This window comes from Chenopodium album, chromosome 5 (genome assembly GCF_948465745.1).
Source record: "Chenopodium album chromosome 5, dcCheAlbu1.1, whole genome shotgun sequence".
Taxonomy (NCBI): domain Eukaryota; kingdom Viridiplantae; phylum Streptophyta; class Magnoliopsida; order Caryophyllales; family Amaranthaceae; genus Chenopodium; species Chenopodium album.
The window spans coordinates 13,957,372-13,974,447 of NC_137838.1; the positions used below are offsets into that span (position 1 = coordinate 13,957,372).

The following is a 17,076-nucleotide window of genomic DNA, read 5'->3' on the forward strand; positions in this document are numbered from 1 at the left end:
GCCTGATATCATAAGATTCATAATTGTTACTACATACTACTATACTAGTGGAGTAAATCATGTAAAGAAGTATGACATAATGATAAGCAGGTATTTGTTAAACAATTAACGATGCAGGTTTCCTAACTTGGCAGAAAATGTAAGAATATAACATGCAAGAGCAGTTGTTTAGCCCTCACCTAAGATGAATGCGGAGCAGGTTCTGTGTATAAAGAGTGGCTCGACCATTTGCCTTACCTCAAGGCTTTGTGGTGGTGGCTTATATGCTAAATCATTACTAGTACCATCACACTTAGCGGCCTTAGCCTACCACTGCAAGCTTAATAAGAAGGTATGTTGCAAGTGTTATGCTCGACTCTCACCTCATGCTACCAATTGCCGCAAGAAGTGTGGCCATAGCAACCAATTATGCCCTAAAAAGGTTTGGAGGTATCTTCATAATTTAAAATAATAAAACGTTTTATTCATGCAATCATGCATGTAACCCCTTGAAAAAATAATCTTCATTAACCTTGGAATCATATTTACATGAAAAAAACTTGCAATATTTACATGCATTTTCATATGTTAAGCAATGATCCGTATTACTTACCTATGTACAATGTTATTTGTCCATCTGTACAAAATAATTTTCGTGGACAATATGAAGTATAACCTAGGCTAACTTATAGCAACTCCATTGCTAAGCTCTTTCCGGTAAATCTGAATTAAGCCACTTTCATCAGCTATGGGAAGCTTCTCCTCGAGCATAATTTTATATTGTTCATCTCTATCATCAATGTTGCGCATCAAGTCGACCTGCAGTTTGGAAGGAAGAGAAAAAATAAATACCGAATTCAGTCACTGTAAAAAAAGGCTATGTTACTTCATATAGTTGTCTTTGTGATAGGAAATCATTAGATAAAGTAGACACAACAAAAGTACTTAAACATACAAGTATATGTTATAGGCCCTTACTTGGCTGCACATTAGACTTTTTAATCACGAGATCCATTATGGTGTACATACTGTGCATGCGTGTAGAAGAGTTGTAGCATCACTTATCTTTTTACATTTCTATATAAAATTATATGCAGTAAACAGTATCTGATGCCAATTAACAAAGATAAGAATCTTACCGAAGAACAAGACTTTAAAAAAACTTGGGAGTTTATGTTCATAATATGATAAGAAAGTAGGCTAGAGTAAAGAGCACAAGTATAGAGTTTAATTTGATTCCAAACCAAGAGCACTATGGATGATAAGTTGAAACTAGAAACTAGAACTGAGACAGTTTTAAAATTCCAACTGTGGAGAAAATGGGAATCAGCATATACCTGCTTCTGGAATGACTCGAATTCATCAGAGCTCAGGGAACCATCACTGTTTGAATCAAGAAGCTGCATCATCTCTTGTGCATCCTCCCTTTGGGCACCAAGCTCTTCCATCACTTCCATTAGTTCCTCAATGCTAATCCTACCATCACCATTTTTGTCCAATAAGAAAAACACTCTATCTTTCTGATGAATCTCAGAGTTATGGTACACAGATGGAAGATCCTTAAGACGCAAAGCAGCCAGTTCTGCTGCAGCCACCATAATGGCTTTAAGCCGTTTTGCCTGAGGAAGTTAAAATTGAATTTAAAAAATCTGTAAGATATTTAAGTTTATAGCTTCAGGAATTCTCTGCTTAACCTATGAGCTTTATAGAGTTATGGAGCAGCAAAAAAGTGCAAACAAATAAGAGACCAGATGATCTTCTACAGCTAAAAATATTGAGAAACTGTTATGTATGTATGTATGTATATATATATATATATATATATATATATATATATTTTTTTTTTTTTTTTTTTTTTTTTGAGGAAGCAAAACAGTAATCATTTAAAATCTACAATAAGCTCCCTCCATCGTAGGACAAGGGATGATTTTACATACACACTGTTACCCTTAATCATTATCAATAAAAAATCAACTGTTGGTTTTCCTAAAAATGATTTATTTCTTCATTTATTTTTCCCTGCATATCAATGAACACAAGTTGACAGTCTTGGTATTCTTCCTCTCCTCCCCCTTTGTTTAATTTTTTGGATAAAGCCCAAAATGTAGTCAACTGACAAACCTAGGCCCCTGCTCATGATGTTTTAGTTACTATGAAGTATTTATTATGTCCCCTAGACAATTAATGACATCAGCATATTAGATCTTTTCTTGAAAAAAAATACACCAGCTCCAGAAGGAGATGGCAAAGCAGAAACCTCTACAACCAAAAGTTCCAACATGATTTCTGTAAAGAAGTTATGTAGTGATATTGAAAGTTGTATTAATGTATATAATAACAGCAAGAACAACCACCAGCACACATCCCATCATAGGAAGGAGAGTGTAGAGACTCGGAGTAAGGTAACTCAATGTCACAAGTCATAACCATAATACCCCTGTCAACCAAAGAGGCTTTAATTTCCTGCATCAGCAATGTCATACCGTATAGAACTGCAATAGTTGCTAATCAATCCAGAAGGAAAATAATTTATGACGCAATCCCATTGCAAAGAGCTTGGAAGAATAATCAACACGCGACCAGGAAGAAGGGATAATGAGTTTTCAAAACTAAATGCCATTGTTAGATTGTCATGTATAATGAAATGTCACTGGTGTAGTGGTGTGTGTGTGGGCTTGGACTATCTAGGTTGGTTAATTAATCATTACTATGTCATTTTTAGAGTACAAAAGACTGCCAATTAATTCTAAGACAGCTTACCTCTTCTGGACCTGTAAGCCCACTTTTGTACAAGGAATGGGATGCTGTTCCACCAGAAGCTAACATATCCATCTCTGTAGTCCGTATCTGTACTTCCATCAGCGGAACTGCATGACCATCATCACTCACATCAACAGCCATGTGCAAGCTCCTGTATCCATTAGCTTTTGGTTTAGCTATATAGTCTTTTGTTCTATTAGGCATTTCTTTCCATAAAGAAAGGACAAGTTCTCGAGCCCTGTAGCATGCCTTGTCTCCCACTTCTGTCATATCAACACCAGGCTTTGGCTTCAACACTACTCTCAGGCCCATGACATCATTTACCTCCTCAGGCTTACGGCCATCTTTTAGAAGCTTCTTCATGGTGCTATAACGACTTTTATATCGACCTTTGACAGAAATATTATCAACAATAGTCTGCAACAATGGATCCATAGTCAAAGATTCAAGTAAGCGATCTCTACAAAGATCTATTAAATCCTTGCTACCCTTCTCATACCTCTTCAACCATGTATCAACATAGAGGTAAGAAGAAGGAAACAAGTATCTGAATGATAAATCCTCTAACTCCAGTGATAAGAAGTATGTTCCCACAGCATGAGCTAAAGGTGCGTGTATTTTCATGACCTCAAGACAAATAATCTGCTGCTGATATCTAGGAAGGTAATCTAGATGTCTCATCATATCTAGCCTCAAGACAAGATCTATAACTACAGCCCTGATGTCATAATATGTCAGACAAAACCTCCTTATTGCAGCTGCATTATCATCATCCAGAAGCTCAGCTCCAAATGGAGCCTTTTTCACACGCAGGCTTTCATGCAGTAAATGAGCAGTACCAGTACCTATCCTATCTCTCACTTCATGTAAAGAGATTGCACCAGCCTCCCAAACTTCTCTAAGTATGCCGGCTGCAATTACCTCTGCATCCATCTGCAGCCATCAGTTGAAAAAAGACTTCAGTTGCTGCACTTTCAATTTTTCCAGGACTCAGAACAATCTCATGATGCATCATAGATCACAATAGCCAAACACAACAAATGACAATAGTCCGCTTACAAACTATAAGCTTAATCAAGTTTGTTATGCTAATGATAAATTGATCTCTTATTATCATTTACGACCAGTCAAATGGGCCGATTGGGTCTGGTCAGGCTGGTCAACTTAATTTCCTAGTTTCGTTCATAACTTGAATGTGGCGGAGGTGCCTATGGTATATTATGTGTGTGGCCATGCAAAAAAAGAAGTGGTTGAGGAATAAATTAATAAGGAAGAAAGTAGGGGTTACCCCTATTGAGCATAAAAGGAGGAAAGTAGCCTAAGGTGGTTTGGCTATATAAGACAAAGATTGAGTGATGCACCCATTAGGAGGCTTTAAGAGTGGCAAAGTAATAGCATCGTGAGGGATATGAGAGCGGTATGAGTCTATTGGGGATTAAAGAAAATTTGGGGTGGTTGAGAGCGGTATGAGTCTATTGTAGATTAAAGAAAACATGCAATTGGAAAGGGTGGAGTGGCAGGAGAGAAATCTATACAATGACATAAATTGACTTTATATATATACTTGTTTCTTCCCATTCCTTTTCTTAAACTCATTGTGTTTTGCAAACATTTTCTCCCTTAAGCATATATTATTTATGACATGCCATTAACTCCTTGATATTTGTATTCTTTGAAGAGAATTAAAGATCATCCATGGCTCATTCAACAACTAAATTTCTAGATTTTATTAATTATTTCCACTTTCATCCTAGTATTATTTTCCAACACATTTTCTCATCCTCAATTGCTCTTACCAGTTATAAACATCCCATTTAACTTTTCACAATTTCTAATGATAAAAAATTGAATAATGGCCAATATCATAATTTCAAATATATTAATGATTAGAGATATAAAACTCCAACCTTAAACAGTCAAATGCGAAATTTATTAATAGACATAGGTAGTAGTATCATCATAATTTCACAAGTATTCACAACAACAATGTTAATCAACATACTTTCCTATAATAATTAACAATCAACTAATTACCCTCTAATCTTCTCTAAATGCAGGAAATCTCAACAATCAGCTATTGAATAATAGCGCAAAATTAAAGTGTCACAATTCACAAACTCACAGATAATCCTAATAAATACGCTGAAAATAGTAATCCCAAAAAAACTCAAAGACTATTTTTTTACTCATTTGAAACTCTCACATTCCACTCACAAGCATTAAATGACCAATAAAAAAAACATAACCGAGGTACACCCGAGTATATAATAAAAACCGAGACCACGGAGAATATATGAGCTGAACCTGAAGATCGGCGAGGAGAACCGCAACCGTCAACGCCTTAGAAAGAGGTGACCTACCATCAGGAGACAAAGGAAGAGTCTGCAAAATTGGAATTGAAATCTTCAAAGCCTTAAAAAGAATCCGAGAAGAGCTAGTAGATAACACATTATAGTTCATTCTTTCAGTCAGCTGATTGAAAGCTCCAACGAGCTCCGCCACCATTTTTCCACCGGGTTGCTCCAGCGCCGTCGCCGGAGTTTCCTTCGCCGCCGATGCTCGGACGCAGGCGACGGTTTTCCGGCGCCGGAGAAGGGTGGTTGAAGCGCGGAAAATTGGGATTAGGGTTTTGAGATTGGGGATTTTTGAGTGGAGGATGAAGTCGTGAGATCGGAGCTCCATTGAAGGATGAAGAGAGAGAAAGGGAGATGATTTTGGGCGGGTGATTGAGTGAGAGTGATAATGTGTGTGGAGTTGGTTATTGTGGTGTTTTGTGGTCGTTATTTGTTATGGTAGACATTGGTTAATTTTGAAATGTGGGTTTCGGCTAGCCACGGATGGCGGCGATTGTAACCAATTAAGGTAGTTGACATTCATCAGCGATTTTTTTTATTGTCATATTACATTATTACGTTTGTGAAATTATCATAAGTTGTTACAATAAGGTAATGGAAAATGAATTTAGAAGACTCTATTCATGAGGGAAACACCTAATGCATGGAAACAATGGAAAATGAATTTAGAAGACTCTATTCATGAGGGAAACACCTAATGCATGGAAACAATGGAAAATAAAGTAGAGTTATTACAAGGAATAAAACTAATTGAAGATTTCCGTACATAAGATATACAAAGTATAAGACATAAGTGAATCATCTTGTCCCAAGCCTCTAAATGGTTCAAGCCATTGCTTTAAGCAATCAATCAATCAATTAAAGCTTTAATCCCATAAGTGGGGTTGGTTACATGAACAAATTTTATTATTCTGTGTAATCATCGACAAAGATCCTTCTCCTTCGTCCCTTACAATCCAATGTCTCATTCTCATGCAAATCCAAAACAAAATATAAATGTTAGGCAAGAGAATTGAACCCGTGACCTTTGATAAAAAAAACCAATACAACATACAAGTATTAAAATAATTTTTTAGCATATACATTGTGTTTTGTGATCATTTTTCTCATCTATATCTATACTATATATTAAAAGGCGTCCTTTTAAAGAAACGGTGTCACGTGGCACTCTTCAACATATATGACAACATATGATAATGCCACGTCAGCGACACGTAAGCTTCCGACTTCATTTAACAAAATTAATAAAATATGGTTTTATCTAGATTCGAACCCTCAACCTCAAAAAAAAAATGCTACACACTTACAATCTCAACCAACTTTTATTAGTGTTTTAAATTTCACATATCTAACATTATATATTTCTTTTAAATTAGAGGTTATTTAATTTATTTATTTTTTTACAAGATTAGAAATAAATACATATGAAGTAAAAAAAAAATCGTAACATCCGAGACAACACCCAAATCACACACTAGCTATACAACAGTAGAATATAATTATCAAATTAAAGAATTACAAACTAGCAATCCGAAGCATCGCCCGGGATACACACTAGTTTTATTGTGAAAACATGTGTTTTTATCCCCTTCCATTAGCAAATTACAAAGTTTCATATGTGGTCTAACCGCACCGTGTAGCCAGCGACTTGATCAGGGTTTACTTGTTCATGGGTTACTTGGTCAGTCAAGGATTACTCATCGATTAGGCCGGGTTATTTGGTCAAGGGTTACTCGGTCGGTCAGGGGGGTTACTCGACCAGTCAGGGTTACTTGGTCGGTCAAGGGTTATTCAGTAAGTGTTTTACTGTGTGTCAGTTACTGAAAATGCGTTGAATGTTATTTATTTTATTTTATTTTATATGTTACTTAATCTAAATATAATTTAATTTATCATTTTCATGACTAAATCTAATAACCTAAATTTAATTAACTCTAAAAAAAATCTCAAATAATACTGCCTAGAGCAATAATATTTTAAAACCCTAAAATAATAATACAATCTATCAATACAACAAAAATAATTTGACAATTAAAATCATATAATACCACATATTAACCATATATATACAAAACTTGATCATGTGAATAAAAAAACCACAAATTCTAAACATAATAATACGTAGTACAACAAATACAAAAAAAATTATGATTAAACAACTCCAATAAATTAATAGATAGTGTGATTACAAGACAAAATAAAATATATAAATATATGAAACCAAAATATTTATAGGCCCTGTTCTTTTGAGCTTCTGGGCAGAGCAGAGCAGAGCAGAACAGATTAAATTTCAGCAGAGCAGAGCAGATTTAAGGATAGCAGAGCCGAGTAGAGCCGAGCTGAGTCGAGCAGAGCAGAGCAGAGCAGATTTCATCATCATCATCATCATCATCATCATCATTATTATTATTATTATTATTGATACTATTATAATAATACTCCCTCCGTTTCTTTTTACTCGCAACAAATACTATAAATAGCCGTTACACATTACTTGCAACAAACTATTTTCTTTCCTTCTATAGTATGTTTTTTTGTATGATTTTACAAAACTACCCTTACTTTTGTTTTTAAACACCCTAATTAAACTACTGATTTTATTACATTAACTTAAACTCTACATTAATTAACTTAACCCTTTCCACCAAAATCATTTCCCTCCCAATTAAATTCATCCTTACTTTCAATTGCCAACCACCACCACTACCATCACCACCACCTCCACCACCACCATACCCAGATTCTCTCTCTCTTTCTTCACCGATCTCCCTTCGTTGTCACCGCCTTCCTTTCTTTTCTTCCATTTTCTTTTCTTTTCTTCCTTGTCGCTGCCTTCCTCGTTGTGGGCTTTGAGGGTTTTGTGGGTCGAAATCGGTGGTGGGTCGAAATAGGTGGTGGGTTTTGTTTGTCGAAATCGGTGGTGGGTTGTGGAAGAAATAGGTGGTGGGTCGAAATCGGGGTTGTAGGAGAAATCGGGGTTGTAGGAGAAATCGGGGGTGGTGCTGAGTCTGGGTCGAAGGCGTGGATCTGGGCGAACTTGGGGGTGGTGCTAGGTCTGGGTCGAAGGCGTGGATCTGGGCGAACTTGGGGGTGGTGCTGGTTTGGGTCGAAGGCGTGGTTCTGGGCGAAATCGGGGGTGGTGCTGGGTCTGGGTTGAAGGCATAGTTCTGGGCGAACTCGGGGGTGGTGCTGGGTCTAGGTCGAAGGCGTGGTTTTGGGCGAACTCGGGGGTGGTGTTGGGTCTAGGTCGATGGCGTGGTTGTGGGCAAAATCGGGGGTGGTGCTGGGTCGAAATTGAGGGCGGTGCTGCTAGGTGGTGGTGGTGGTATGGTGTTAGGTGGTGGTGTTGCTGCTAGGTGGTGGTGGTGCTGCGGGTGATAGGTGGCTGTATTTGATTTTGTTTTGTTTTTGTTTTTGTTTTTGTTTTTTTGTTTTTTTTTTTTAATACTAAACACATGCCCTTATTTTTTGTTAATTACACTTACCATATTTTGCCTAGGAGTCCGCAAACTACTAGTTTTTTGCGAGTAAAAAGAAACGGAGGGAGTAATTATTATTATTATTATTATTATTATTATTATTATTATTAATTTTATTATTATTATTATTATTATTATTATTATTATTATTATTATTATGTTTGTCGTTGTTGTTGTTGTTAAGTGCATATACCATTGATTTAGGTGAGTGAAAACATAAATAAATGTGTACCATATTTAACTTATGTTAATAGTCGAAAGATAAAAGACAACGGTTTACTTATATTTATTTCACAAAAATTATAAAATAAAACGATTCAATGAGTAATAATAATTGTAATTATAAATATGTCGTAATCATATATTTTTAACCCTCAAAATAATAATGATATACAAAGTACTACTTGAAACAACCTTTTTTTTTAATTCTTAAATTGTATGGAAAGATTTAAAAAATAATTCAACTCAATGAACTAACAATCAATACCCACATAAAATGTTTCTACACATTGTGATTCCTTTTTTTTTTTTAAAGGAATCTATACATTGTGATTCTAATATCAAATTTTTATAGAAAGAAATTGTTATAAATTATTATTATTATTATTATTATTTACTTTGTTTTTGAAAGAATTGTTATAATTATTAGAAATTATTAATTAATAATATTATTAAATATTAATTCTTAATAGTTTGAATTATGAAATATTATCATTGATAATAATAATTATTATTAAGCATTATTATGATTAATAATTTTTAATTATTAATAATTATTAAAATTATTTTTAATATTATTAATGATTATAATTATTCAAAATAATAAATTATTATCATCAATACAATATTAATTATTATAATTGAATATTAAATATTATTATTAATTATTATTTGAAAATAGAGCAAAACAGAGCAGAGCAGAATTATTTTGAGCAGAGCAGAGCAGCTCTAAAGAATGGGGACATAGTGTGATTACCTCTAAATCAATCCCATCCATAATCTACAGACTCAACAAAAATAAATTGTGAAAGCCTAGCTTGGTAATTGACTTTGCATGAGATGGTAATAATGGAATCATGAGTATAAATATTTACTACTTGCATTCTTTGATGATCGCAAAGGATTAAATTCAATTATTGAAAGACAATTGCTCAAGATTGCATGATATTGATATTCAATTGTAATAGACAAGAGCTCATTCACGACCAAACCATTACAAAAATGATGGCTTCATATATATGTCTCTGTTATCATACATTTAGAGAATAAGTAGTTAGGTTATATAACTTCTAGTTTTTGTACCTATGGATATGTGTATAGGGGCGGATCTATTCATGTGCATGGTGAGTCACACCAAAAAAAAAAAAAAAAAAAAAAAAAATTTATTTTAAAAAAAAATATCAAAGAGACCCCCTATTATGGATAGGCGGTCTCTTTGCTACTGCTATTAACCGCCTACCTGAGTTAGGACTTTGTCAGATTTTTTATTTAAATATCAAAGGATCTGTTATTTAGATAACATGTCTCTTTTCTGCTGACATTGGAATATTTGTTGCGCTGCTTTTTTATTTATTAAAGAGACATGTTAAATAACAGGTCTCTTAAGTTATTCACTATATATATATTTTTTTTTGGTACTTTGTATAGTTTTTTAATAATTCTTGTTTCTATTTATACTATATTTATGCAACCAATTTTAATATTTTCTCACAAAACTTATCAATTAAGTAAAAAATCATAAAGTTAATTTAATGTAATAATTTTATAGTACCATTGTTTGTAACATGTTATTTAGTTGGAGTACTTACTTTCGACTTGTAAGATTGAATTTTTAAGTACTATTGTAGTATGAATTTTTATTTCCTATTTTTTGATTGAAATCATTTTGGTGAAATATATTTTATATAATTTAAACAAGTGATCAATTATTGAAGGTGACTCAGCTGTTTGAAAATCCTGGATCCACCACTGTATATGTATAAGTGGTGATGTAAAATTTTAGTAGTTAAACGAAAAAAAAAGTTACAAAAACTACTAGTACTCTTTGTCATGTTTTTCATTTATAGTACTCTTTGTCAAAAAAAAATAAAAATGCTGAGACATTTCATTCCGCGCCTGAATGCCTGATATTCTATAAAAGCGTCCCGGCGAATAACAATTACTTCTCTCTTTAAAATCCCTCAATTTCTCTCTAAAATCCCTAATTTCTCTTTCTTCATTTCTCCCTTAGCTTAAATGGCGTATGAGCTCAAGTAAGCTCTCTTCCAACTGAAAATTCGCTAATAATCTGATTACGTTTCAATTGACAATTGCTGAAGTTTTTTTTTTTATTTTTTTTTTTTATTTTAAATTTCACAGTGAACAACAGAAGCTGAAGTTGTTGCCGGTTGAAGGACAAGCAATTGAAGTGGATTCAGAATTTTTCACTGACATTGAGAAATGTATGATTCTATCTCTAAATTTTATAGAATTTACTTGCATTTGGCGTGTTTAATTCTAGTTACATGAATTTGGAAAGCTAACCCTCTGTTTTTTTTCATTTTAATTTCATAATCGCTGATTTAATTAAATTGTTTGAATTTTTCCTCTAATTTTTCGCAATTTTTGAAGATTTGAAGAAGTTTAATGAGCAAGCTGAGTACCTTAAATGTTTGCCTGTAATAATTCTTATTTGGTATACAATAGTAGTATAACAGTGCGATGATTTGGTTTTTGTATAGCATTTAAAATAGAATGACATTTAGGTTTTAAGTGTTTGCTTGTAATTCGTGGTAAACTGTGAAGATTAATCACACTTTTTGGAATTCTTAGGTTTGATTTATAAGACATTGTTTGGTAAAGTGTTGTTCAGAATTTTAATATTGTATCTTAAAATCTCAATAATGCATTTCGATTGAAGAAACGTAAACCACTTATCCGACACACTGACATTTTAAATTGGTCATAACAAATTTAGTAATTTTTAAAAGTGGGTTCAAATTAATAAATGTGTGCGAACCAAATAATATTAAAATTAATGATAAATTAACAAATTACATGACAATGTGTAGGGGTGTAAAAAACTTACCCGACACGAAAATTTTACCTAAAACCGAACTGTTGTCTATTATGGGTGAATTTTAATAATAATAATAGTGAATTTTAATAATAATAATAATAGTGAATTTTAAACTTACCCGACACGACCAGAAATGCACTTTTCGAGGGATTTTTCGTTTTGACGAAATTTTTTAAGTCTTTCTAACCTTGAAAATTCATTGCATATTTATGGTGGTTATGTATTTGGTTTTTTCCTTAATTTATATACAATTTTAAACTTCTTTAGGCATAATTACTTGGTGGTAATTTATGTTTGAAATCTTGGTTTTATTTTTCACATAATTGCAAATTAATTGCATTAAGTGTGAAATTGTTGTTCTTTGAGGCTTCTAAGTACTAAAGATTCAATCTTTAATTATGTTAAGTGATTGAAATTTTGAGTTACTAAATTTCATGTTTTTTGGTTAAACTTTGTTGATTTAATCATTTTAGTTGATTGGAATCATAAAGTTTAAAACTTGTGATAGAAATTTGTTTATCTTCATATTGGAAGATGTAATTTTTCAAGGATTCACAAGTACTAAAGTTGGAGTTTTTATTGAACGTATGTTTATTTTTCCAACTCCCTTTTATTTTGTCAAAATCTCAAGATTAATTTAAATTGATTAAATTAATAATGAGAATTGCCCTAATTTATTTTGTTACACCAAGTTTAAACCAATTTTATTAAAGAATGGTTCTTGGAAATAATTTTGGTTAATTGCACTTGGATGAATTTATTTAAGTTGGACTTGTTATTAATTGCATTTTCCTTCAAATTTAATTTAGAATTGATTAATATTGTCACACACAAAATCGGAAATTTTTTCGAGGCATAGGCACACAAGTCGAGGCTTAAGAGCCCCGAGCTTGCTCTCGGCCAACTGGCTGCTCACGCAGCCCACATGAGGTTGTCGAGGCTGCTGGGCGCCTCATGCGTGTGTGCGTAGTGCTGTGCGAGGGAAGGTTGAGGCTGCTGCTCGTTGCCAGCATCGTGGCGCGCCAGCCAGTAACAAGCAGCATCATGGCGCAACAGCAACATGGTGTTGTGCGCGCTGTGCGTGCTGCTACGTTGGGCTGGCCGTGGATGGTGCGAGCACAAGCAGCCGTGTGCATGCTTGGTGTTGCGGGGAGTGCGATTGGATGTGCTACGTGCTTGTGGCACGATGCGCACAATCCCATAATTAGCACTTTAACCCCGAGTTTTAAGGCAATGCTATTTTTAAGAGTTTATTAGTGCGTTGCATAATATGGGTAATATGCGTAGACGATGCTTGCGTAGCAATGTAATGCAATGAGTTCATACAACATGGCCATCAAGGGCCACGTTATTGATGCGTGAAAGTTCGCTGATGTGGGCGGTGTAACGCTCAGCCACATCGGGCCACTCCCACGTTCATTGAGCATCAAACGGTTGTGCGGGGTGTGAGCACTCCAAGTCTTAGTGATAGGCACTTAGACATTTTGGACTACGTAATTTTTTGCTTAAATTGTCGTTTTAATTATTTTAATTATTTTGTTTATTTAATTAAAATTTTGGAGGCTAGCCCTCGGTTTTTTGAGCGACATTTGCAAAATTTAATTTTGCCAAATATTTGGGTTTGCCGACTTAATTAATTGGATTAATTAAGTTGGATGCGGAATTTAGTGGGAGCTTCATTTATTATTTTCATAACTGGTTTAAACAGCTTTGACTAGTTTTAATTAGGCGTGTTAATTGGATTAACCACCTAGATTAGTTACTAGTTCTCGCGTGTTTATGCATTGTTACTTGTTTATCGTTGTAAAATGCATGGGTCATTCACAGATAGTGAATGGATGAATGGAATGTATATTCTCTCACAGGTTTTATGAAATGGCAACTAGTGGGGCCCGATTAGGATATAAAATACGAATTGTGATCCGTGATGTATTTTTGTAAATCTAAATACGGTCTGCGAACCGTTGAGTATTTTTGTACCTTAATATTTAGATTAGTCCTAATCGTAGATACTAGTAGTTGCATTTATTTTGGTCAAGTCTTGGAAGATGAAGCCATGAAGTTGCAAATGAAGACCTTTTGAAGATTTGAAGATCTCAAGGGGTCATGCTAGTTGCCAAATGCATCTCTATTTATGTTTTTCGATATATATATATGTTTATGTATATGAATTATATGTTAGATGCATGTTTAGGATTTCGAATGTTGTGATGATTAATTAAGTTCACTTAAATCAACCAACATAGAAACCCTACGTCCCTAAATATTGAGTAAAATTTGCCATTCCAAAACAACACTTACCAACCGAACGAGGGTAGTGGTGGGATACGCCAAAGCGAGGCATCACTACTTCTCCAAGGAACGTAAGGCATACCGGGTATGCAAGTTGGTTTTGGTTGTACTCAACGATATGAGTGATGGAGTCCTAACATGTCGTGGCAAAGTGAATGAATGGTTGAGAGAGCATTAGATGCGACGATTTATTCAACCAAGAGTGGCTTGGAGCCATTAGCAAAGCGTTGCTTCGCTTAGGAGATTGAGTGTTAAGACAAGCCAAAGCATGCTTAACCACTCTTTGTTTCTTTGGATCTTGGAATCGACTTATTCTCACCCAAAATGGGGACAACTTTTAAATGTGTGAATAAGGCGTTTTAAATAAGTTTGATTAAAATGCATGAATTTAATCTTATTTAAGTATTATGAATGGTTTTTCATTAAAATTTCTTTCAACTGTAGAATCATGTCTTCAACTAATGACAACAACCTTATGCTCCCAGAATTGCCTGAAAAGTTGTCAATTTCTCTGAACTTGGTAAACTTTAAGGAATGGGAAGATGAACTCTGAAAGACCCTCAGAAATTGCTACTTAGAGCACATTCTGGACACTCAAATCCCGAGTTTCTACTCAAAGGGGATTATGAGTGATGAGGCACATGAGGAATGGAGTGTGGATTGCAAAAGAGTTTCCAGACTCATGGCAAACTCCATCCCGATACAATGGAAGGAGAAGTTCTCCAACTATTTTCCGGACATGATGAGATCAAAGCTCTTGAGGATGTAGTCAATTTGAGGGTCACTAAGAGTACCAGAGGCAACTATGATGGACTTGTGGAAGATGTGACTAGGTCACTCTCGAACATGAGGATCAAGCCATCGCAAGATGGGTGTATCACGAAAGAGAGACAGGAAGTATGGGCTAAGGTCTATAGTGCAAGACTTAGACCCGGGATGCCACTTCAAGCTCATGTCCTCAACATGACAAGGCTATTCACCCATTTGGAGCTAATTGGCAAACCAATGGACAATGAGCAAGCGGATCACATGCTACTAAGCTCACTCCACTCAGGGTATGTTGCATTAAAGATGCGACTCACGGCCAAACGGAACAAACTGTCCTTGACGGAAGTTGTCCAAGAACTCTAGAAAACCTATTCTTGCAAGAAGGCTAAGGTTGCTCTGAGACCAAAGAAGAAGGAGTTCAAGAACAAAGCTAAGATGCACTGCTTCTATTGTAGTAAAACTAGACACTACAAAAGAGAATGTAGCATGTATCTGGAAGATGAGGCGAAAAGAAAAGTGACCTCAACATCAAGTATCATCTTTACACTTGAAAATAAGCAATTTGTGAGGTATTAGATACCGGAAAATTAGCTCACTATATGCTCCTATTTCAGGAACAAAGGGAGCGTTGCTTTTCAAGTGGATATGAGTACACAAGTGGAAAATGAAGATAATCTTTCCAAAGAAGGCTTGTAATCTCATATTTTTGTCTAGATTTAAAACTTGTTTAGTTTTATCTACCATATTTTGATCTTTTGGCATTAGACGTCATTTTGAATTTGATCACAAGACTTTTCTTGTTTATATTTATGGAATGACACAGTTGTGTGGTTAGACAAAATTGTTTATAATGATAACAAAAGAGCTAAGACCATGGAGTCAAATCAGACTTACTTGTGGCATTGTCGTCTTGGCCACATTAACATCAAACGCATCAAGAAACTTCTACAGGAAGGTGTTCTTGACTCTTTCGATTTAGAATCGTTTGAGAATTGCGAGGGATGTTTATTAGGCAAGATGATTAAACAACCATTCTCCAAGTTGGGAGAAAGGGCAGGAGACTTATTAGGGCTAATACACACTGATGTATGTTGACTAATGAGCTCCACCACAAGAAATGGACACCGATATTTTATCACCTTTACAGATGACTATAGTAGATATGGTTATGTCTACCTAATGTCGCATAAATCTGAATCATTTGAAAAGTTCAAAGAATTTCAGAGTGAAGTTGAAAATCAGCTTGGCAAGATAATCAAAGCCCTTCAATCGGATCGAGGTGGTGAATACTTGAGCCAATCATTCGATGACCATCTGAAAGAAAAGGGTATACTTTCAGAATTGACACCTCCATGAACTCCACAATGGAACGGAGTAGCGAAAGGAGAAATCGGACCTTGTTAGACATGGTACGATTAACAATGGGTCTTAGTGATTTTCCTATCTCTTTCTGGGACACACACTTCTAACTGCGGCACTAACACTAAACCGTGCACCATCAAAAGCTGTAGAAAAGACTCCATGTGAATTATGGACGAAGAAACCTCCTAGGTTGTCTATTCTAAAGATATGGGGATGCGAAGCATATGTCAAGAAATTGATTTCTGACAAACTTCATCCTAAAACTGACAAGGTTTACTTTGTGGGCTACCCAAAAGAAACCAAAGGGTATTACTTCTACAACAAATCGGAGAACAAAGTGTTTGTTTCTCGCGATGGTGTCTTTTTGGAGAAGGAACACCTTTCCAAAATGACAAGTGGGAGGAAAATCGAACTCGACGAAGTTCGTGAGGATGAGCAACAAAATCAGAATGGCAGTCAAAGTGCTCAAACAACATCTGTTGATGCAGGTCAAAATGATCAAAATGTGCAAAGTCAAACCGACAATGCAAATGCTCAATCCATTACCCTATGTAGGTCTTAGAGGCCGAGATCTCAACCTAATAGATATCTTGGTTTAGTATTAACTGAGAATCAGGACATTTTGATTATGGATGGAGATGAACCGGAAACCTACAAGCAAGCGATGGCAAGCATCGACTCTGCTAAATGGCATGAGGCCATGATATTTGAAATGGATTCCATGTTTGAAAATCAAGTCTGGGACTTGGTTGACTTACCCGAAGGTTATACACCTATCGGATGTAAGTGGATTTTCAATTTGAAAACCGACAAAGATGGAAATGTATTCATTTACAAAGCTAGATTGGTGGCAAAATGTTACAAACAAGTTCATGGTATTGATTACGATGAAACCTTTTCACCAGTCGCAATGCTGAAATACGTTCGGATCCTCCTAGCGATTTCTGCATATTACAATTATGAAATATGGCAGATGGACATCAAAATCGCCTTTCTTAATGGTATTTTGGAAGAAACTGTGTAT

The 17,076-nt window shown here is 35.0% G+C and overlaps 1 protein-coding gene across 1 annotated transcript; it reads right to left on the reverse strand.

Annotated features, from left to right (window-relative positions):
* Positions 1-458: 458 nt before the first annotated feature.
* Positions 459-5,501, reverse strand: LOC145631945 (putative GTP diphosphokinase CRSH, chloroplastic). The gene is made up of 4 exons (XM_081684179.1): positions 5,044-5,501; positions 2,740-3,672; positions 1,317-1,598; positions 459-798 (listed from the first exon to the last, which is right to left on the reverse strand). The coding sequence occupies exons 1-4, from the start codon at positions 5,419-5,421 to the stop codon at positions 661-663; spliced, it is 1,731 nt and encodes a 576-aa protein (XP_081540305.1). The 5' UTR covers positions 5,422-5,501; the 3' UTR covers positions 459-660.
* Positions 5,502-17,076: the final 11,575 nt, after the last annotated feature.

What these genes read in the sequence shown, in the direction of transcription:
- LOC145631945 (XM_081684179.1), bottom strand. Translation starts at nt 5,421, where the DNA reads ATGGAGCTCCGATCTCACGACTTCATCCTCCACTCAAAAATCCCCAAT. An exon ending in TTCTCCTCGCCGATCTTCAG is followed by an intron (nt 3,673 to 5,043) that starts GTTCAGCTCATA and finishes TGATGGCTGCAG; the next exon opens with ATGGATGCAGAGGTAATTGC. An exon ending in GGCTTACAGGTCCAGAAGAG is followed by an intron (nt 1,599 to 2,739) that starts GTAAGCTGTCTT and finishes TAACTTCCTCAG; the next exon opens with GCAAAACGGCTTAAAGCCAT.